General features: G+C 43.7%; 1 protein-coding gene across 2 annotated transcripts; it reads left to right on the top strand.

Moving 5' to 3' along the window:
• Positions 1–257: 257 nt before the first annotated feature.
• Positions 258–22,318, top strand: WRNIP1 (WRN helicase interacting protein 1). Of its 2 annotated transcripts, XM_070405825.1 has the most exons (8): positions 258–1,219; positions 3,371–3,562; positions 4,340–4,581; positions 14,791–15,020; positions 18,981–19,136; positions 20,338–20,417; positions 21,314–21,358; positions 21,456–22,318. In XM_070405825.1, exons 1-8 carry the CDS (start codon positions 413–415, stop codon positions 21,729–21,731), a joined length of 2,028 nt encoding a protein of 675 aa, XP_070261926.1. In that variant the 5' UTR covers positions 258–412; the 3' UTR covers positions 21,732–22,318. The 2 variants fall into 2 exon arrangements, with proteins under 2 accessions (XP_070261926.1, XP_070261927.1); XM_070405826.1 differs by lacking the exon at positions 21,314–21,358 and having other exon boundaries at positions 262–1,219.
• Positions 22,319–23,631: the final 1,313 nt, after the last annotated feature.

Below are 23,631 nucleotides of genomic sequence, written 5' to 3'. Positions count from 1 at the left end.
GGACACTGCTCAGATATCATGGATTTCGAAGATGCGCGGAAAGGTGCCTGTCAACCTCGCGCAATCTGCTGGCCTCCTTGGCCCCTCCGGAGGCTCGCAGGCCGGCCAGAAGGGGGTGCGCAGACTACAATTCCCGACAGGCAACGGGACACGTTTCCCGCTTGCAGCTGCGGAAAACGGATGCGGAAGACTCTTCGCGACGCAAAGCGCGAGATGCCGCGGGAGGCCGGCTGAGGGCGGGCCGCCCCGGCAGCCCCGAGCTCGAAGCATGAGCGGCGCCCTCCCCCGGCGGGCTCGCGTCCTGCCGCCTCCCCGAGCCTGGGTCGCGCGGCGCGGGGCCTAGCGGCGGGCATCGCGAGCCCTTGGCGTGCGTAGGGGCGCTGCAAGCGCGCCAGCGAGGGCAGCAGCCGCCATGGAGGTGAGCGGGCCGGAAGACGACCCTTTCCTGTCGCAGCTGCACCAGGTGCAGTGCCCCGTGTGCCAGCAAATGATGCCCGCCGCGCACATCAACTCACACCTGGACCGCTGTCTGCTGCTCAACCCCGCGGGGCACGCGGAGCCTGCGGCCGGGCCGCACGGACCCGGGGAGCGGCCCAAGGGGCTCTCGCCTCCCGGCGCCAAGAGGCGGCGGCTCTCCGAGAGCTCGGCGCTGAAGCAGCCGGCCACCCCGACGGCGGCCGAGAGCAGCGAGGGCGAGGGCGAGGAGGGCGACGACGGCGGCGAGACCGAGAGCCGGGAGAGCTACGACGCACCGCCCACGCCCAGTGGCGCCCGCCTCATCCCCGACTTCCCGGTGGCCCGCGCCAGCAGCCCGGCGAGGAAGGGCTCTGGGAAGAGGCCGGCCGCTGCGGCCGCTGTGGCGGGGAGCGCGTCTCCGCGGAGCTGGGACGAGGCGGAGGCGCCGGAGGAGGAAGAAGCTGTGGGCGAGGGCGATGGGGACGCGGATGCCGACGGCGAGGACGACCCCGGCCACTGGGAAGCGGACGCCGCCGCCTTCGGGGCCAGCGGCGGGGGCCGCGCGCACTCCAGGGCGCTGGCGGCCGAGGAGATCCGGCAGATGCTGGAGGGCAAGCCGCTGGCCGACAAGATGCGCCCCGACACGCTGCAGGACTACATCGGGCAGAGCAGAGCTGTGGGGCAGGAGACCCTGCTCAGGTCTCTCTTGGAGACGAACGAAATCCCCTCGCTCATCCTGTGGGGGCCGCCGGGCTGCGGCAAGGTGAGTGCCGCCTTGCCGGGAAGGTTCCGAGCCGGGATCTGCACGGCTCGGGCGTGGATCTCACGGCCGGAGAGCCGCGGCGTCGGCCGGCCCTGAAGACCGCCCGTCTGGACATAGAGGCCTCCGAGCGCAGGGGTCAGGTAGCCTCCGCGCCGGGCGGCGCCCGGCCCACGGGTGCTGTGATGGATTGAAAAAGGCACACCCACCCAGGTTCATCAGACACGTTTTCTGTCGTGTTCAACGTGAGAATTGGGTGAATTCGTAAATTTACAAGAATATGTGGACTGTTAGATTTAATCTACTTTTGTGTTCCAACACCACATTAATGACCAAATTCTTAAGGAAACAGCATGCTATAAATTGCAGAGCATCATTTGTATGTTACATTTTTAGGTATACGGAATCAGTTTTTAAAAAATTTAATCCCTATTGTGCTTCCTTCCCTTCCATCTAGCTGTTAATTTATTTTATCAGACTGATTTGTATTTATCTTTGAAACTATTTAACAAAACTAGTATGAACACTTTGCCCTGTGCAAGTCATTTACATCTAGAATTTCCGTAACTGCCCTCATAATGCATTTAGAGAAAAAACGGTGTTGTATTTTGGTGTCCAGTTCTATATACTTTGTTAGGAATTACCACAAGTCCAAAGGAGGGCAGTTAGGATATTGGTGTCCAGAAAACATGTCATTGGAAGAGCACTTGAAAAACAGTGGAGTTTAAGACTGAAACAACAACAAAAAGAGTAGGCTGGGGTGTTTAAATATGTGATTTTAAAAAAATCCATAGGAAGAGGGAGAGGAATGAGCACCAGTGAATGAAAGGCAACATTTAGGATCAGAGTAAAGGGGCTCTCAGAGCTTCCATGTTTAGACTCCTTAGTACACCAGAACTTTTATGATTTTTCTGCAGTTTTTCTTTCCAGCTTCATCTCCCACAACTTAATATCGCATCTCCCTTTACCCCAGTTCCTAAAATGCATGTTGTTCCTTTTGTTGCCTTGTTTGCTGTCATACTTTCCCTTTGGCCAAGTATAAATTAGATGTAACCCAAATAATGTATTACCATGGTGGTGGATTTAGTTGTTACTCCATTTAGGGGTTTGAGCAGTAGCAGTTTTATTGTCCATGAGTCTTAACATCATGAGAATGGCCGATCAGCTGTTGATGGTCTCATGACAAGTAAAGTCCCCAGGGAGATGATGAGTAGGGTGAACTCAGAAGATGCTGGACAAAAGATTTAGTAGGCTATACTCCTCAACGTAGTGGTTGGTGATGAGTCACAAGCCTATATATGTGGCTTGGGAGCCAATAGAATGGAATTTGCTGCAGAAGCAGCCTCGTATCTATTGGTGCTATACAACTTTTAGAAATTAAAGTGCCACCTTTTCATTCGGGGGCAAATTTGACTCCCAAATTTTAATCTTTCCTTTTGCTTTATTCCCATCCATATTACTATATTGCTAACAATAATGTTAATAAGCACATGCAAATTTGTAGAGCACCATTAAGTGCCAGGCATTGAGCAGTATTTCCCTTGGATCTCCATTGTTTTCTGGTAAGTACTGACAGCATCAGAGTGCTGTTTCACCTTCCAAAGTAGACATTCAGAAGTATCATGCAGTCATATGCAATGCTAGCTAGTTGTCATTGGTCTCTCAATGCAAAGGCTACCTCTCCTCTTCTAAGCTGCAAAAGGTTCCAGTTGTGGAATTGATGGAGTCAGTGGTCCTGCACTTCAGTTGCACACCTAGTCCTTCAGCAGTAATGTTTTCTTGGCTGGAAGAGATCACAGCTGTCACCCAGGCTCTACTAAATCAAAACACCTGTTCTTTTTACTAGGATTCCAAAGATCTTAGACTCCCTCCCCCCCCCCCCAAAAATAAAAATAAAAAAGGAATCAAATGGGGTTAGGTACAAAGAAGGGAAAATCAGGATTAACCTAAGGTTTAGCTACTTTCCTGTTTGATCCATAACTTTTTAAATTTCTGATAATGTGCTATGGTATTTCAGATTGTGTCTACGCTGCTAAGCATTTTTCAGAGATCAAGTTGCTTGGTATATGCTTATGTTGATTGTGTTTGTACCCATGGGTGTTTTTTTCGCTGTGTCTGATCAGCTTTTCAAACTGTGTGTGTCATCTTTTCTAGACTACGTTGGCTCACATCATAGCCAACAACAGCAAGAAACATAGTATAAGATTTGTGACATTATCTGCAACAAATGCCAAGACAAATGATGTACGAGATGTCATAAAACAAGCTCAAAATGAAAAGAGCTTTTTCAAAAGGAAAACCATACTTTTTATTGATGAGATTCACCGGTTCAATAAGTCTCAGCAGGTATATTAACTTTTCTACCTTTTGGTCATTGTGAACATTAATTAAATAATATAAAGTATGTAAGATCACTTTGAAAAGCATTAAGCACTATACACATGCTAGCAACTGTTTTCATTATTAACTGTCTACAAAGAAGCACAGGCTGCCAACCCATCTCTTTAGCTAAACTTTTTTACCTGATTTGACTATCACGAAATAGACTCTTAGAGTTATAACTGGATGTTAGCACTCCAGATTGGATCATTGACTCACCTTGGCATTTCCCATTAGCAGCATTTGGTGGTTACATATTCACTGATATACATATTTAATATATCATATATATTTACTAAGTTTATTAGGAGGAATAACAATATGTCTTGAGTACTAGCAGTGGAAGAAGATTTTGGAAATACTATTTTTGTGTTTTCTTAGACTTCTGTAATTACATAGCTTCTGTATTCAAGCTATTTCAGTTTGGCCTTGGGATAGAAGATACTTTTCTAAGTAAAGAAATGATTTATATTGAAACTAGAGTAGAATTCTACTTTGAGTTGTTATTCTACCAGCAAGAGACCAGGCTTGGGCATTGACATTCCAGAAGATGTGTTTTAGGCTTAAAAACGCATTAGTTGTGTTCTCTTGCTATTGCATCCATATTCAGTATTCAGTGACTATAAAGCTGCTATTCCTGAAATCAAAATTAGGAAAAGGAAGGAATGGTTGGCCAACTTACATAGGACTCTGCAGGTTGTCGTTGACTGGAATCAATGTCTTCTGCTTTCCTCCCATGATTAGGATACGTTCCTTCCTCACGTGGAATGTGGGACAATCACTCTAATTGGGGCAACCACGGAAAACCCTTCTTTCCAAGTCAATGCTGCTCTTCTGAGCCGCTGTAGGGTTATTGTTCTTGAGAAGCTTCCAGTAGAGGCAATGGTGACTATTTTAATGCGAGCAATCAACTCACTGGGCATCCACGTCCTGGATTCCAGCCGTTCCACAGACCCTCTGAGCCACAGCAGCAACAGCAGTTCTGAGTAAGTTGACTGTGTGCAGTATCCTAGAGTAACACACCTCCCAGAGAATCCCCTGGCAGGGGTCCAAAAAGGGCTGGACAGCAGTAGGGAGAGAGTGGGGACAGAGAAGAAATGTTGATCAAGTAATGAAAACAGAAGAGAAGTGAGTGCTGAATTATACCAACAAGTATATCTCTGCAAATATTTTTTTTCTTTTAAGATATTTTGTAGTTTATAAAGTCTTGGAAAACTATGGGAAGCCTTATTGATTATTTTATGGAATAGATTTAATTTATAATTCTTTAGAGGTTTATAATCAGATTGCAATTTTTTCTTGCAGTTTACTTATTTAAAAATATTAAGTAAAAATTAATGTAAATGGTACCATAAAATCACTTAAATTATTTTAGAGTGATTTTTGCATACTCTAAAGTCAGACTCAATTTCATGGAAGTAAAGTAATTTTAACTGAAAAGACATATAGAGGCTGTTCCTTTCCTCTCGGTAATCAATAACTACATGAGTGCTACATGAGGTCCTTAATTCACAGGTTCTATATCAAGGATAATCAATTAGATTACTTCAGTTATAGGTTTTCATTTCTTAATTTTAGACTGTATTCTTCAGATGTCGTTGATTCATGTGTCAGTTGAAATATTGCAGTGGAACTTAATCTGGTGTGATGAGAGGCTAATGCCTGCCTCTTCATGCCGGGGACCCCGGCAGCTGCTGGTGCCCGCCCTGGGGCCAAGTTCTGGAGCCACTCTTCTGTGAGGATTAAGTACAAGACATAGGCTCAGGGTTTAGGTTTCAACAGCCTCTCCCTGTATGTCTGGCCTCTCCCATTTGCTCCTGTCTCAGATATAAGAGGAATTATGCTATATCTCATGAAAGACCTAAAATGTGGCCAAGGACCCCCAAGCAGAACAAAATCACATCATTTTAGAGTATAGTTGTGATGGGATAGCCATCAGAATTGTGACCAAGAAGATATATGGAACTGCTGCTGTCAGTCAGATGCACTCAGACTTAGGAGCCCTCTGTATGCTAGGCACTTGTTTTTTCCTCTCCCAGTCACTGCCATGCCAATATTTAGTGAAATGAGGACAGAGGAGCCATGGAGCTCATCCGAAAAAGGATTTCTGCATTTTAACAGGATTTCCACATCACTTGCATGCACACTAAAATCTGAGAGGAGCAAGTGAAACTGAAAGCTGTATACAGAAGTGGAGCCGGTGATCCTTTTCTTTAAAAAAAATTTTTTTTTTATTGATTTTAGAGAGGAAGGGAGAGGGAGAGAGATAGAAACATCAATAATGAAAGAGAATCATTGATCGGCTGCCTCCTGCGTGCCCCCTACTGGGGATGGAGCCTGCAACCTGGGCATGTGCCCTGCCTGGGAATCCAATCATGACCTCCTGGTTCATAGGTCAATTCGCAACCACCGAGCCACACCAACTGGGCAAGCCAGTGATTCTTAATCTATTAAAATTGCTTCCAGTCAGAGAACACTTTCTCTCTCTAGTGGATTGTTCACTTTTCCATTACCACTCAGCTAGAATTGATCTTAACTATGACTTCTTTTCATTCTCCTGTTTATTTTCTTATATCCTTTACCTTCCTGAGTAGGCTAGGAGGACAGGAACTTTTCCTTCTTATTCATATCGCCAGCACCCAGCACAGCCCAGCTTTTAATATATGTTTAATAAATGGTTTGTGAATGAATAAATAAGTCGTACTTTTTAGTATGAGAGAAATAGTTTAATGGTTTTTTTGTTTGTTTGTTTTTTTGTATAATCCAGCATAAGGGATAATTGCCCCATTGCCCAGGTATCAAGAACCCTTTAATACTACTGTCCAAGCAAACTAGCAGCAAGCAGAATGAAATTAAAGATTATTAAGCATAATTTATTGGTCTGCTTGTTAGAAATTCTGAGAAAAAGTTAAGTTGGGAGATGTCATAGGCCATAGGAAGAATTATTCCTAATAGAAGTACCTGGCCACCCCAGTTGCCATGGATCATTAATAGTGGATTGTGCTCTTTCAGTTTTAGGTAAAATTTTACTTTCAAATTCCTGCTAACTGGCATTAACTATATATACACTATTGTGGACATAAGTTAGATTTGGTTACACTAAAATCTAGTGGGAAGAAAAGACTTTTGACCCCAAATAATTACTCTCTCTCTGGAAAGCTGAGAGAGTACATTTGTATTCTTATGGTTTAGTGCCCTAAATAACATCTAGAACATTTTCAGAGAAATCCCAGGCTATTTAAGGTTGTGCATGAGAGGAGCTGAGCAGGTACCAAATCTGGAAAGTAAGCTGATGCTTACAGCATTCTTTTTTTTAAATAATATTTTTACTAGAGGCCCAATGCATGGATTTGTGCATCGGTGAGGTCCCTCAGCCTGGCCTGTGGAGATCGGGCTGAATCGGCTCTCCAACATCCCCCGAGGGGTCCCAGATTGTGAGAGGGCGGTTCTTGGGTGACACACCTCAGAATCAGGCTTGCTCCTCTCTGGTTCTGGGTGCATCACCCAAGAACCGCAGCTGCCAAGTCACCACAGCTCCCAAGTCACCGCAGCTCAGCAGCTCCTGCATTGAGCATCTGCCCCCTGGTGGTCAGTACATGTCATAGCTACTGGCCGGTTGGCCGGTTGCTTAGGCTTTTATATATATAGATTGATTTCAGAAAGGAAGGGAGAGGGAGAGAGAGAGAAACATCAATGATGAGAATCACGATTGGCTGCCTCCTGCACATCCCCCAATGGGGATCAAGCCTGCAATCTGGGCTTATGCCCTGACTGGGAATTGAATCATGACCTCCTTGTTCATAGGCAACACTCAAACACTGAGCCACGCTGGCCGGGCCCATTCTTGATTTTACTTGAGGAATTGTGAATTCTTATGCAGTATGTACCTGTACAGTATAAATTCTCATTAGCATGAGATGAAAGGTTTTTTTTTTTCTGTTTCCCTCCTATATTTAGTCTGAAGGTATAAAAAATGCAGCTCCTAGCCAGTTATCTTTCACAGTATTTTTAAGGACATGGGCTCATCTTTTTGCTCTACCCTTTGAGCACAGGGCTTCTACCTCATACCCCAAGGTAGCTGGTTACTGGAAATCTAGCTGTTACATTTGTACTCCAGACAACAGGAAAGAAGAGCAGCCAAAAAATAGCATATCACCTCCCTCTCACCCTCCAGCTTTAGTGTGACATCTGCAAAATAGTACTCTATGTATACTCAGTTGTGTTTTGGTTGTGAAGAGAATGATGGAGATAAGCTGGTAGTTTATATTGAATTATTTATCCCATAGTGCCTTTGGTTTGTATGAGTAATCAGCAGTTTTCATGTATTTGCTCTCTAAACATTTTGGTCACATGGTACAGTAAAGCATATTATCTGTGCTTTGGGTTAATTTTGGAGGCCAAAAAAAAAAAAAAAAGATCCATGTTCCCCCCGCCCCAACCCTGTGCACGTGGTCTGTTGTCTGATGAGCTTGCACTCTTGAAAATGAGAAGGTAAACTAATGTTTACTTGCTGTTTTGAAGGATTGTAAATTCCAGATCATAGGACATGTGCATATTCAAAAACACCCCTAAAGAATCAGTTGTTTGTAGGCCAAATAATAGCGCATAAGTTTGTGGACATGAAGAGAGTGAAATGAGAGTCTGTAATTGCCGTATTACTGTCTAACTTGGCAGAGCTCCAAGAGTTGCTTGAAAGAGGTGAAGTGGCTTCGGTCCTGAAGGGAAGGTGCGTTGGCTTGGCTCTAGATGGGGGCTCTTCTCTGATCATCTTGAGAGGAGAGCCCAGATGAGGTGGCCCAAAACAAGGTTGCTGTGAGATTGTTTCTTGGTTGTTTTTGTTTTTTATAAAAGTTTGAACTATTCTGCCTGCCCTTTAAAAATAATATTTTCTAACATTGAATAGAAAGAACGGTAGAGCAACGCAAGCATAGAAGGTACTAGTCAGAAGGAGTTGTGGATTTTAATAATTTTTCTTAAAAATGTTTCGTTATAAAGAAAAATGTTACATTAATATACATTATTAAATGATGACATAAAAACACTGGAAACTAGAAAGATCTCAGGGAACTTGTATTCTCTTCTTGTGGTTGCTGTGCCAAATTACCACAAACTGTACCTTAAAAGAATAGAAATTTCTTCTCTCACAGCTAGGGAGGCTTGAAATCTGAAATCAAGCTGTTGGCAGGGTCACATTCCCTTCAGAGACTCTAGGAGAGAGTCCTTCCTTTCAAATTCTGGTGACTTGTGGCATTCCTTGGTTTGTGGCAGGATTGCTCCAGTCTCTGCCTCCATCTTCATATGGCCTTCTCCTCTGTGTACTCTCTTTTACTGTTTTTTATAAAGACATTTGTCATTTGTCACCCAGCTTGAAGAGAATAGAACCAGGTTTTGAAGTCATGTTTAACTACTAAACTATCTCAGGTATTAAAAGGGGTCTGGGTATGAAGTTAAAAGGGTTACTTACTAGTTAGTATAAGTTAAAACTGCTGCTAGTTAGTATTAATATTCTAATCTGTTTCTATGTGTAAGGGCAACACTGTATTAATTTGTAAAGTATTTAGGGACGCAAGATTTCCAGCTGTAATTTAGCAGGAGTGCCTCTTAACCAGATCTGCACATCACAATGACCAGGGATGCGTCTTGACAAGACATGTGCTCAGGGTTTGTCTCTGGAAGTTTCAGAATCAGTACATGTGTGGTAAGATCCATGGGCTGTACTTGGGGAAAATTCTCTGTAATCTGGTGCACATTTCTGGTAGAGGACCACTGCATAGCAGTTGTTACCCTATCCATGGAATGTTTTACTTTAGTGAAAGAGATTCACAGAATATTGTTTTGTAATTTAGGGAGAGTTTAACTGAGTCTTTTGTTTTGCCATGAAACAACAGGTACATTTTTAGAACCTCACTCCTTCAACTTAAATATCCAGCCATCTCAGTAGAATCCTTCAGATCCTGTGTTTATTCACCAGAAAAACAATGGGCAGAAAGATTCACACCCTTGAAAGAAAAAAAGAAAGGAAAGAGCTGTCTTTACAGCATGTACAGCATGCTTCCCATATTCCTGCTAAGTCCAAAGCATTTCGCTTCAGTTGGAGAAACTAGGCTATCTTTATTTCTAGGTCTTATTAACTAGAAATATGATCTTTTCAAAGCATTTATTTCAACCATTTTTTTCTCATTGTGGAACAGTTGAGGATTTGGTGTTGAGGTTTGTTTGTTTTTTAATCACATTATTCTATATAATAAAGCGTTAATATCCAAATGGTCGTCATGCCCTCATGCTGTCACACCGTAATGGCTCAGACATTCAACACTGGGGAGAGAGGAATGAGGACCAGCCAGGCACAAATGAGCTCGCGAGAGAGGAATGGGGACCAGCCAGGAACAAATGAGCTCCTGAGAGAGGAATGGGGACCAACCAGGCTGCGGCCCAGGAGAGGGAAAAGCCGCCTGCCCTGCTGTCCCAGGCTCCAGCGGCTGCGCCTGCACCTCGGGAGAGGGACAAGCTGCCCTCCCCGCGGTCACGGGCACCAATGGCTGGGGCTGCGGCCCAGGAGAGGAACAAGCTGCCTGCCAACGGTCCCCTGTGGCTGCAGCTGGCCCGGGTCCTGGGTGCCTGCAGCCAGCCAAAGGGAGGGAAGCCCGGGTCCCGGGTGCCTGTGACCAGCCGGAGAAGGGAATCCTGGTCCCGGGTGCGAGGCGAGGCAGAGGCAGTTAGGGGCAATCAGGCCAGCAGGGGAGCAGTTAGGGGCAATCAGGCAGGCAGGCAGAGGTGGTTAGGGGCAATCAGGCAGGCAGAGGTGGTTAAGGGCGATCAGGCAGGCAGAGGGGTTAGGGGCGATCAGGCAGGCGAGCGGTTAGGAGCCAGCAGTCTCAGATTGTGAGAGGCAGTCGGACATCCCCCAAAGGGTCCCAGATTGGAGAGGGTGCAGGTCGGGCTGAGGGATCCCCCCTTACTCCCCCACCCCCCCCCCCACCCCGTGCACGAATTTCGTGCACCCAGCCTCTAGTAACAATATAATTTACTGTCTTGTTTCTTCCTCTATATTTTGGTATGGGATTGCAGACACTCTAGCCCCAGAGTAAATTGTGCCTCATTTAATCCTATGGTAACTTTGGAAATTCATTCCAAATGGAAAACGTTTTATAAGTTTATGCTTAAATTTTAAAATCATGTTAAATTCTCAGGAATAGAAGCACTCTTTCAAGATACTTTGTGCAGTAGTTACTGTTTGCTGAGGGGAGTTTTGCAAATATAAATATGAATATCCCTTATTTCATCATTCTTGGCCTAAGGACTCTCATCTGTGCTCTCTCCTAAAAAGCTCAAGGTATTTTCACACATTTTATTACTCCTCAGAACCTAGGTAGAATGAACTAGGGCTCAGGAAACACTGAGTGGTAAGTAGAACCCTTTGAACGTCCTATACAGTGTTCTTAGTAGCACATTTTCACTTGGGGATTTGTTTGACCATCGTGAGAGCCGTCAGTAATCGCTTTTATTACTTGACCAGAACTTCTGGAAGATTCATTTGTGTTTTAAAAGAAAACTAGCTTATTTTGAACATTGGATGAAATTTGGAGTGTGGTTCATATTGAAGGGGAGGAGGAATGGAGTGGGAGCTTAGGTGGAAGCACTCAGCTCTGGCTTTATTGTGGCAGCACTCTCATTCTCCATGACTTCAAACCTGATTCACAAAGATAATGATGGACTAACTTGGACTTTGGTTAAGAGTTTAAAAATTGAAGGAAGGATCCTATTTTCCAGCCATATACAATACATGCCCATTCTCAAATACATGCTTATTCACTCTGTGCTCTCTATAAATCTATGAAGCAGTCTATGAGTTGTCTTCTCTCATAAGTAAAAGGGCCTGCTCACTGGCTCTATATGGGGACTCCATGGAAACGGGGCAGGATAGTATACACTAGAGCAGGGGTCCTCAAACTTTTTAAACAGGGGGCTAGTTCACTGTCCCTCAGACCGTTGGAGGGCCGGACTATAGTTTAAAAAAAAAAAAACTATGAACAAATTCCTTGCACACTGCACATATCTTATTTTGAAGTAAAAAAACAAAACGGGAACAAATACAATATTTGTATTTGCATGTGGCCCGAGGGCCATAGTTTGAGGACCCCTGCACTAGAGTATTAAAGGCCCCACATTTTTTCTCTGTCACACAAGCATTCTTGTCTCTATATAAAGGACAAATTCATAGAAAGATTTATACCAAAATACTAATGTGAAGGTAAAACAGCAATAAGTGATTTTTACCCCTATTTTTAAAATTTAATATAATGTACATTTTAAAAATAATATTTAGAGTTTTGAGTACATTGTTTTTCTAAAATTTATTTAATTGTTAAGGATGCAAACTATACATACTATGATCCCAATTTTATTTTAAATTAAATGTAAGGTGCCCTGACCGGTTTGGCTCAGTAGATAGAGCGTCAGCCTGCAGACTCAAGGGTCCCGGGTTCGATTCCGGTCAAGGGCATGTACCTTGGTTGCGGGCACATCCCCAGTGGGGAGTGTGCAGGAGGCAGCTGATCGGTGTTTCTCTCTCATCGATGTTTCTAACTCTCTATCCCTCGCCCTTCCTCTCTGTAAAAAATCAATAAAATATATTTTTTTAAAAAAATTAAATGTAAGGTTTATGGTTGAAGGGGCGGATGGATCAAAAATGAAATTCAACAAAGGCCATAGTAGCTATTGTTATCTCTAGGTGGAAGAGATAATAGATGGGGCGGTGGGGGAGGGGGGAGGGCGGGGGGGTGGAGCTACACTATCTATTTTGTTATTTAAAAGGAAATAAATGTTTTGCTCTAAAATAGTGGGAAAATTAAAGTTAGTCTGTTCATTATTGTGCAGTTATTGAATGCCTATTCTTTACTAGGTACTGGGGATACAAATAAAAAATAAAACGTAAATCCTGTCCTTGGGGCCTCGACATGTAGAGGGAATGGAGAGATGAGGAATGTGCTCCACAATCGATTAGTATTGACTAGGGTTCCTGCTTCACTCTTTTTTCTTCCTGCAAGTGGTCCTGCAGTCTTGTTGTTGCCAGGAGGGTTTTTAAGGAGGTGGAAGGTGTTGCTTTTGTTAGTTCTGAGGCTGAAATGAGATATTTAGGCAACTTTGGTTCTTCTGCTTCTCCCCCCCACCCCCCTGGTCCCTGCAATACCCACGCTCATGATGTGCAGTAACCAAGCCAGGTGTCTGCCCTTCCCTTTGGGGCACATTGGGTGATGCCACAGTCCTTGATATTGATTCCTTCTAACACGTTTTCTTTGGGTATGTATTGTCTCGTTTTTTTCCAAATCATCTATAATCTGCTAAAGAATATCCGCTTGAGAAATGGTCTGTCAGCTTTACAGAATGTCAGTGATGTAGCCTCGTTGAGTGTTTTGAATATTTGGTCAGCAGGGGAGAAGGATGGGCCTCCAGACTGCAACCATGGCTCTGGGGCCAGGAGGCTGTCAGGAGTCTGATGAGAGATTTGGTCATTATTAAGCCACTAGAGGCCCGGTGCACAAAAATTTGTGTACTCAGGGGGGTCCCTCAGCCTGGCCTATGCCCTCTTGCAGGTCTAGGACCCCTCGGAGGGTGTCCACCTGCTGGCTTAGGCCCGCTCCCTGGGGGATCAGGCCCAAGCTGGCAGTCAGACATCCCTCTGGCAGCCCAGCAGCCCTCGGGGGATGTCTACTTACCAGCAGGGAACAGACCTAAGCTGCAGTCAGACATCCTTAGTGCTGCTGAGGAGGCGGGAGAGGCTCCTGCCACACAACTGTCAGCCTGGCTTGTGGCTGAGCAGAGCTCCCCTGTGGGAGTGCTCTAACCACCAGGGGACAGCTCCTGCATTGAGCATCTGCCCCCTGGTGGTCAGTGTGTGTCATAGTGACCAGTCGTTCTGCTGTTATGGTCAATTTGCATGTTTCTCTTTTATTGGATAGGATAAGGCAAAATAGGTGCTTCATGAATGGCGCGGGATCCACCATTAATAACTAGGCGTCTTAGTTTAAGGAAATTAAGAAATGAGATGAAGTGGTCTTTAAGATGATAGAAACAAATGAAATGCAAATTGGTTATTATTCAAGCCGTTCACCAAGCTAAGTATTGGGGTAGGTGTACAGTAAAGAACTTACGAAGACAAGCTGGGCCCCCTTTTATGACAGCCACCCACATACCTACCTCAGTCCCCATGCCTTGGCCCAGCCCAGTTGGTGCCTATCCATTGTTTTCCAACTAGCAGATTTGGACTTATTAATAGTCAGCTTATTAATTACGATAGCTGAAGTTTGGCAATGACATGGGTAAGCTGTAACTAAAAAATTGTGCTGCTAACAGCTAGCCATGACTTAATAAGACCCCTCTAAGTAATTAAATGTGTTAGATATATTTTCTGACTACACTAGGAATAGAACATTTTGCCCAAAAAGATTGGAAAATGAATCCTTATTAGACTTTCTTTATAAAGGTACACATTTAGAAATGTGATGATAAATTTTAGTAGTGATGTTCAGAGAGAGGCTAGGTGATTTACCCAAGATCTCACAGCTAAGTCCTGGCAGAATCTTTTGTGACCTCTGCTACTTTATACACTTAAGGCAATTAATACCCACCTGGAAGTGCACCCCAGGCCAGAACCCCAGAGACCTGCTTCCAGGTACTGCTCTGCCCAGCATAACTGGATACCTGGTTTGTTTTTTATAAAATGAGGTAATTGAGCTGTGATCTGGAGCCGTTCAGAACTAGCTTTCTGATGTGTTGCCACCTCTCTTCTGTGTGAGGAGTGGTCTGAGCACACCCATGTTGTAAGGATGTGGCCTGCGTGTGAGGCATGTTTTCTGTACATCATAATGAGGTACTGGTGTTTTTGTAGTTTTCACTGTTCTGTAAGATAGAACCACGGAGACCACATGTCCACGGCAACTTTCTAAAACTTCTATGTTTTTATACATGCTTATGTGTATGTGCTTATCCAGTGGCTTACCTTCATGACTCAAAGTCAGGTCAGTTTTCAATCTCCACAGTATTTAACCATGTTAACAATGTAAGTTCAAAATAGAGAAGGAATCTTGAATATAAGGTAGCTTTTAGTGACCTTGCTTAGAGTTTGCTAGGAAGTGCTATAGAATGAAAGTTGTGTCATATCAGTGTAACCAAAACTAACGCTGGTTGTGTTGCAGGCCCTCCGTATTCATAGAGGATAAAGCGGTAGACACTCTGGCTTATCTCAGTGACGGGGATGCCCGAATTGGACTAAATGGACTGCAGCTGGCGGTGCTGGCCAGGTTAAGCTCCAGGAAGATGTTTTGTAAGAAGAGTGGACAAGCCTATTCTCCCAGTAGAGTTCTGATCACTGAGAATGATGTGAAGGAAGGCCTCCAGAAGTCTCACATTTTATATGACCGAGCAGGTAAATAACTCTGAAGTGTGGAAAGAGTGAAACTTTAATGAAATAAGTTGTGTGCACACACTCTCACTTCCAGGCCTCTGACCTTCATCTTGGTCCAAAGCATGAATGTGTTTCTCATTGGGATCTCCAGGTTGGTCATAGACCTAAACCTTACACTCAGAGTCTGATTTCAAAGACCCACCTTCCTGAGCATTCTCAAGGGAGTTGCAGAGCAGAAGCTGTCCTGATGAGAACTGAGAGGGCTTTTAGGGTTTGAAATTGCAGGCTTCAAACTTACCTTATAAGGTAGTTTATTTTTCCATTATTCGCTGATGGCACCTTTTAGAAGACAAGCATTTTTAAAACCCATACATTCAATTAACAATAATTCTTGAGATAATTTATAATGGCATTAAATAACAGCAGGACTCTTGAAATAAGTAACTTATTAGTTTAATGAGAATTAAAATTCTTAATTTCTAGTGTCTGAACTAAACATTAAGTTTATTTGGATCTTGATGCTTTTATTTTGAAATAGCTTCTTAAAAAATTTAATTTTGCTTTGTGAAGTTATGTTTTTGTAGAACCACATTTACAGATATCAATTTTGATACCAGCTCTTATTAAATCCGTGAGTTGGCAGTATTAAATATCATAAGCACAGCACATTTGTGTCTTTTTATAGAAGATGTGGATGAGGAAGATAGCACACTGTAGATTAGCCTGGATGTCTCGGGCTTGAGTATCTGTGCGATTCTGGATATTGCAGTAATAGGAATAGAATTTCCACACCTTGGAAAGCTCTGCTGGAAAGGGAGCTGATGATTGAACATTCCAGAGATCATGGAGGCTGCACCATGTCTTTAGCAATATTTCCAAATGCCTTTTGATGTTGGAGAGGACTTCTTATTTGTTAGAGAAGGGTGGGGAGTTTAAGAAGGACTTTGGTTCTAGGCACTGCCTCCTGGTGAGTGAGTAACCTGTGACCTTGGAGAAGTGACTGAAGCTCCTCAGCCAGTGGGGACAATGGGGGTGAAATGGGGATGGGGTGGCTGACAAGCAGGCAGGACACATCAGAGGCCTTTAACAACAGTCCTCTTTACTTTCTGATGTGAATGTGCCTCTCACCAGGTACTTCTCTTATGCCCCGAAGGTCTCCAAAGGCCTTGAATGTCATGAATGCTTGGAAAATCTGAAAAGTAAAGCATTCTGGATGTAGAATTTCGCATTGGAGATGTGAACAAAATTAAAAATTTTAAGAGGTAAAAATAGTCCCACATGCTGGACTCTCCATTGTTTCTTGGGGGTCCCAGCAACAGTGGTCTTTTTCTCTACTCGGAGGTGTCATAAAAGAGACTTTATTTTGATTGGACCAACTAGAACTGGTCTTTCACATTTTATCACTCTGTCACTTAAAAAACAGAAAGCTACCATTTAACAGAACATTAGCTAATATTGAATCTCAGTATTTTATATACATTGTCTTTGTTTTAATTCTTAAAATAACCTTAGGAGGTAACTATTAATATTATCCTCATTTTACAGATGACAAAACTTGCCTGAATTCACAAAGCAAGTGGTTAAAGTCATCCTCAACTCCAGGTCTGACTGGTTAGGAGGACTGTGTCCTTCCCCACTGGCGGTGCTGCCTCCATGTCAGCCCCTCCCCACAGTCACCAGTCTCACTGCTGGAGCAGGTCACTCATGCTGCTCACACTCATGCACATTCACACATACCTACTCATGGACACACACAGTAGATGCCATACATGTCCAGTCCTTGGGCTCCTGCTCCTTGGGGATCACCTTCTCTATAGCTCTTTGCTGCCCTAGGAAGAGCTGGAGCCATGGAAGCCACTGGATCCCAGTCTTGAGAACCCACACAGTCCACAAGTCTTACACCCCAACCTGCCCCATTCAAACTCACTGTGTATACTCTATCTGCCCCATAGTGTATCCAGAGACTCACACAATTCAAACCCTAGAGCCACATCCTAGAGCATCAGGCTGCCCCATCAGTAGGGTGATTGAAGCATTACCCTGGAAGTCTGCTGGCTTATACTTTGGGGCCTTTTTTAACTCGGGTGGAACAAAGACCCTTACCCCCAGGATTCTAATTATTTCTTTTACTGTCTTCTATTATTGTTGGACCCAATAACTAGCTCAGATAATTCTGCATCAGAATGAAGAAATTTCCAAGTGAGAACACATTCTCTGCCATGCATTAAGGTCAGAGTTCTGCATAAATAATAATTTTAAGTTATAAAGCGGTATAAACTAAAAGCAAAAATGAAGCTAGCATAGAATAATGATCTAACACATGTTTCTATAGTGCTTACTCCATACCAGGCATTCGTTATTTAATACAACCCTGTGAGCTAGCTCGTCTTATAATACCCAGTTTACAGATGAGAAACCCCAGGAGGCATAGAGGGTCAGTCACTTGCTCAGTTACATAGAGGGTCAGTCACTTGCCAAGTTTGGTGTTCAAACTCAGGCAGCTTGGCTCCAGAGCCCAGGTCTTAACCATCTTGCCTTTTGTTGCTGACGCTCAGGAAAGATATAAGAAAGTGAATAACCTCTGTGGCAGGGGGGGTCATTGCCAGCTCCTTATTTATATCTGACAGGGAGTGAAGTAGAGGTGGCTGCTGCCTTCTCCATGTCCATGAGTCAGCCAAGCTTGCACTGTCTGGCCCCTTGGCCATGTCCAGGTTCAGCACTGGAAGGGCTCAGCACAGGGCCAGCGTCCAGGACTGTGAAGGAGGTAGGCAGAACCATGTGGGTTTCATCAGGACACTTTTCCAGCCAGTCTCTGTGCCACTGTGACCTAGTTGAGGAAGCCCTGGGACAGGCAACAACTCAATTTGTCCACAGAAGTCTGGCAGCTCTGCTGAAACGTGGATCTGCCTTGGTGATCCTCTGAAAAGTGGGAGAGGCTCGGTCCCACCCAGTCAGCTTCACAGGTCTTTCTCGTTGTCCTGTGCTCTTCAACTAAAGGCTGTCACTTTATCAGCAGAGTCAGTCACCAGGACTTTCCTGGGCCCAGATGCTGTATAGAGCAGGTCATGGTCTTGTTGCCCTTGGCTTGAGAAGCACAGACCAGGTGCTTCTCTGGAAGGACTGTTTCTAATAAGAATAACAGTTCTCTCTCAGGAGCAGCATGCCCTCTTCTCAAATTTAAGGAAGAGATGGTGGTCAGAAAATAGTGGAATGTGTGTAGTTGCAAATGTTTAGCCATAATTTTCTCTTCTTAAATATGTTTTCCTAAAGCACATTTGACGGATTTGTTGTCCTGGGTAAAAAAATGGGTAAGACCAAGTGATGAGGGAGAAGGGCTGCATGCTTTCAGAGTGAGAGCTGTTAGTCCCTGTATCAGTCCTGGGATCCTGCCACACGCACATGTGTCCCACACCAGATTCAAATGACCATAGGCTTCAGATATCAGAAAGGCAACTGGACATGACACTGAGGAACAAATGGGCTGTAACAGCTGTTCTTGCCACTTGGCTCTTCTTTTTATGGGCTACATCCAGGCCCAGGGTCAGTTCTCCTCAAGTTGCCAGTGGGGCACAAGAAGCCAGAACATCACAATCCCCCTCTTCCCACTCATGGTTCTGCACATCCACCAAGGTCTGTGAGGACCACCTTTCACAGTGAATGTCTCTCCCTTTGCTTAGTCTGGGCTCCCATTCAGTGTGAACAACCACAGGTGTCCAGCAGCCTCCTGCTCTGACGGGCTGGGCTACCCCAGGTTACTGCACAGGCCTGCTCTAACTCCCACTCTAGCGGCATGTGCCCTCGCACTGATCAGTGCGGAGCAACCTACCACATATGCTCCTCAGCTTTCCGAGGCACTGTGGGAGTTTAGGCTTCCCTAAGTCAGCCAGTAAGAGCACCATAGGGCTTGGTGGACCCTCCTCTGAGCCCTGAGGAGTCCCTCTTTCTGCCAGTAACTGAGCAGGTGCTTTCTGTGGTGTCCAGGAGAAGAGCACTACAACTGCATCTCTGCTCTTCATAAGTCGATGCGGGGCTCAGACGCGAGCGCCTCCCTCTACTGGCTGGCACGCATGCTCGAAGGAGGAGAGGACCCGCTGTATGTGGCAAGGAGGCTGGTGAGGTTTGCCAGTGAAGACATAGGTGAGTGTGATAGGAGGGCCCAGAGCCTGGAGCCCATGAGGTTGGGGTGGGTGGAAGGAGGAAGTGTTGCTGTTTGTACCATGTGGGACAGGTAAGAAGATAAGAGTGAAGTAAGAACTCAGTGTATTCCTTGATGCTGTGTGTGAGAGCTTTTGTGTGTGTTCCTAAAATCAACATTCTGTTCCCTCTTCAGTAGTGATTTTCATAACATGAGTATTGAAATCTAAGAAATATTTTAAATTTGCTTCCAGTCAAATTTTTCAGGTTTTTATTGGATCGCTTCTGAGATAGAAATGGAAGATTCTGGGCACTGTTTAAAGAAAAAGATCAGAAAACGTTTTCTTGGTGTTAGTAAATGTTTCATTTTATTTTACTTTTTTTGTTGTTAATCCTCACTGGAGGATATTTTTCCATTGACTTTTTTTTTTTTTTTTTTTTAAGAGAGAGGGTGGAAGGGAGGGGGAAAGACAGAGAGAGAGAAACATCGATGTGAGAGAGACACATCGATTGGTTGTCTCCCACACACACCCCAACCAGAGCCGGGGATTGAGCCTGCAACTGAAGTATGTGCCCTTGACCAGAATCAAACCCGTCTTCTGTGGGTTGACGCTCTATTCCAGTGATGGCGAACCTTTTGAGCTCGGCATGTCAGCATTTTGAAAAACCCTAACTTAACTCTGGTGCCGTGTCACATATAGAAATTTTTTGATATTTGCAACCATAGTAAAACAAACACTTATATTTTTGATATTTATTTTATATATTTAAATGCCATTTAACAAAGAAAAATCAACCAAAAAAATGAGTTCGCGTGTCACCTCTGACACGCGAACTCATTTTTTTGGTTCGCCATCACTGCTCTATTCACTGAGCCAAACCAGGTAGGGTGTAAATGTTTTATTTTTAATGTATCCATCCTTGTGACTGTCTTCATGGTCTCCACTCCTTATGTTTATTATTTTTCCTACTAGATAGAATGGAGATTTTATCCCTGAGGAAACAATTTTTGACACCATACAGTAATCATACAGTAACTTTGTCTTGAATAAGCTAATGAGATCAGAGAAAACTCTGTCCATTCTAAGTGGGATTTTTTGGTCAGTAGCCTGCAAGCAGTGACAGTCTCAGGTCTCGGCAGCACATAGACAGATCAGGGTGGGAGTGCATTGTGACTTACATCTCCCTTTCTCTCTGTGTGCAGGTCTGGCAGACCCATCCGCATTACCACAAGCAGTAGCTGCCTACCAGGGCTGTCACTTCATAGGCATGCCCGAATGTGAGGTAACATTTTCAGCTCAGCTCTGTGCAGATCAGCTTTTTTCTCTTGTACTGTGTCTCCTTGTGGATTTACATATATAGGGTATCCCAAAAATGGTGTACACACTTTTACATTTGATAACTCACTTAATTTTCACTCCTTTGTAGGTTTAACTGCTTTGAAATAATGGGTGAAGTCAGACTAATCTTTGAACAAAGAAAAGTTATCCTAAAGTGCCACTAGACTTTTTTTTTAATGGAGATACATAAAATACTAAGTTTACAGTATAAAACCGGCAACAGTCAACAAATTGAGGGTACACAAATACTGAACGAAATTATTCTTAATGTTATCATCAGGGCCTGGACCACAGCAGTCATCAGTTTGAAAACAGGCATCTTCATTTCTATAGATTCTTTTAAATGTTGTAAATGAACTGTATGTTAATAAACACTGACTTTATAATCATTCAAAGTGGTATACATTTTGGGGGGACACCCTTTATCTTCTGCCTTCACCATTAGTTAATGTGTGGTCACACTGAAGAAGCTTCTTATTTAACTCCCATTTTATAAGCTTAGACGAGAGAGAGAGAGAGAGAGAGAGAGAGAGAGAGAGAGAGAGAGAGAAAGAGAAAATATGAGAATCTTGGGTGTTGACAGGTCATGGTTTCAAACTATTTCCAGTCGCCTGAGGTTCAGAGGAAGTGCTCAGAATTTCCTGGGGGCAGAAGTGTTGAAGCTGAACAGGAAGTCTGTGCAAGTTTGCCCACAAACACACCAGCTTCGTAGTTGTGTTTTATGTATTGGGGTTTTAAGAAAAACTTCATTTAATAAAAAGTTCTTCAGTTTAAAAAAAGAAAACCACAGGTCTGGTTCAGCCTCTCTCCTCATGTAGGCATTTCTTCTTTCTGTCATAGGTGGTTGTCCAGACTGGAGGCAGAAAGAGGAGTGATAAAAGCGTGGTGGGAATCTTCTCAGAATTAACTAAAGGCATCATAGAGTATTCTGCAAAATAAACTTTCTGGTACCTTCATAACGAAATGTTTCCTTTTCATCTAGGTGCTTCTGGCCCAGTGTGTAGTCTATTTTGCCAGAGCCCCAAAGTCTATTGAGGTGTACAGCGCCTACAACAACGTCAAAGCCTGCCTGCGGAACCACCAGGGGCCTCTGCCCCCGGTCCCACTGCACCTGAGGAATGCGCCGACCCGGCTCATGAAGGACCTGGGCTATGGCAAGGGCTACAAATACAACCCCATGTACAGCGAGCCTGTGGACCAGGAATACCTGCCCGAAGAATTGAGAGGAGTGGATTTCTTCAAACAGAGGCGATGCTGACTCTTTGAGGCTATGACAGCAGAAGGATGTTACTTTCTTTTCTTTTTTCTTCTTTTTTTTTAATAGGGATGGCCAGAAAGAGAGTAAATGGATTGTGAAGTTGGTTTCCTGGTAAAAGTTAAAACAGCCCAACTTTTTGTGCCAGAAATTTGAGAATTTCTTAAGTGGAGGCACAGCTACTTCAGCTAAGTGTGTAATGTTGAATCGTGTTCATTTGCACTCTGCAATGGTTATGCGTATGGAAGTGTCTGGCAGCTTTGTGCAATGAATTAATGTTATAAGGAATTATCTATTTTGTCATAGTATTTAAATCATAATGTCATTTCAGAATTCAGTTCTGTAGGATTTTTTTTCCCTTTAAAAAAATGTATATTCTGGGTAGTTTTAATTGGTAAAAAAATGTAATTGTGATTTAATACTGCATAGTGTTCTGGGGTATTTTTTTTATATGCAAAGGTCTTATGAGCCAATAAAACTATTTCAAAGTAGTCTTCAGTTGGCTCCTGTTTTTCTCGCCTTGGATACCTAGGTTCCAACGTCTTGTTACCATCACATTGTGGGTAAATACTGTAAAAGAAAAATTATCATAGGTGAAATTGAAAAGCTTTGTATTTTTTTGAAAATTTTAATTTCTTAAAGGAATACATATAATTTTAAATGGCTTATAAAAATCCAGTTGTTTGTTCCATTTCTCCCTGCTTCCTCCAGTTTCTTCTTGCAGCTCTGTGTTTCTAAATAATATAGGAATTTCACTTTTGTGTTTCCTAACGTTAAATGTCTGACACAGAGAGAGAACTTAGTTTTCTTTGTATCTACTGCTAATTCTTCTCAAACTCCGTAATAGCTATTTTGCACACATTTCCACAGAGATGGCTCCATCAGTAACCCATAGGCTCTGTTTCCGCCGTGGGTGTGATCCCTCCTGGGCATGCCACTTCCGTCTGTCTGGAATGTTGCACAGCCATGTCCTGGGACTTCCGCCTTCTCCTTTACCAGGCTGGAGGGCTGTACAATGGCATTCCCCAGGCCCTGTGTGTGAACCTCCCTCTTCAGTCTGGACTGGTCATGCTTTAGTACCCACTTGTCCCTTTGCTGTCATCCTGGAAATGTCCTTTGATTCGATCTGTACCACATCTGATTGCAGAACCCTGTGCTTTCCTTTCTGCTTAAGTGATGCACATCCTTATAGCAGCTTTAGGGCATGGGAGGCAAAATATTTTTAGACTTTGAGTGTCAAAATCTTCAGACTCATCTGATAATTTGAGAATAAATTCTAGGTCAGAAATTATTTGTCAATTGTCTCTTCCCCACATTGCTGTTGAGAAGTTCGATGACATTCTGTTTTATGACCTCTGCAAGCTTATAGAATCCTCTTTCTGTTCCTCATGTTTGGAGTAATTTTACTGGTCATTTAGTGGCCCTTTCAATCCAGAAATTCATGTCTTTATTTCTAGGATAGTTTCTTTTTCTATTTTATTTTTAAATGTTTTTATTGATTTCAGAGAGGAAGGGAGAGCAGAAGAGGGATAGAAATATCAATGATGAGAGAGAATATTGATTGGCTGCCTCCTGCATACCCCATACTGGGGATCAAACCTGAAACTCGGGCATGTGCCCTGACCGGGAATCCAACCGTGGCTTCTAGTTCATGCTCAACCACTGAGCCACACCAGCCAGGTGGATAGTTCATTCAATAATATTAAGTGCCTGCCTTATACTGATCACTCTTGTTGGGAATGTATCAGTGAACAAAAGAGACAAATCCTATGCTCATGAAACAACAGATAGGATAAAAAATAGTATTTTAATATGTCAGTTAATAGTAAGTGCTAAGGAGAAAATAATCAGGATGGCGATAGGAAGGGTCAGGAGGTAGTGTGGTTGCAGTTTTAGTTAGAGT

The sequence above is a fragment of the Myotis yumanensis genome, unplaced genomic scaffold (assembly GCF_028538775.1).
Source record: "Myotis yumanensis isolate MYYU_CA2020_CCGP unplaced genomic scaffold, mMyoYum1.0.hap1 SCAF_2, whole genome shotgun sequence".
NCBI lineage: Eukaryota > Metazoa > Chordata > Mammalia > Chiroptera > Vespertilionidae > Myotis > Myotis yumanensis.
The sequence above is the reverse complement of the archived record's forward strand: the minus strand, read 5'-3'. Positions and strand labels throughout refer to the sequence as shown.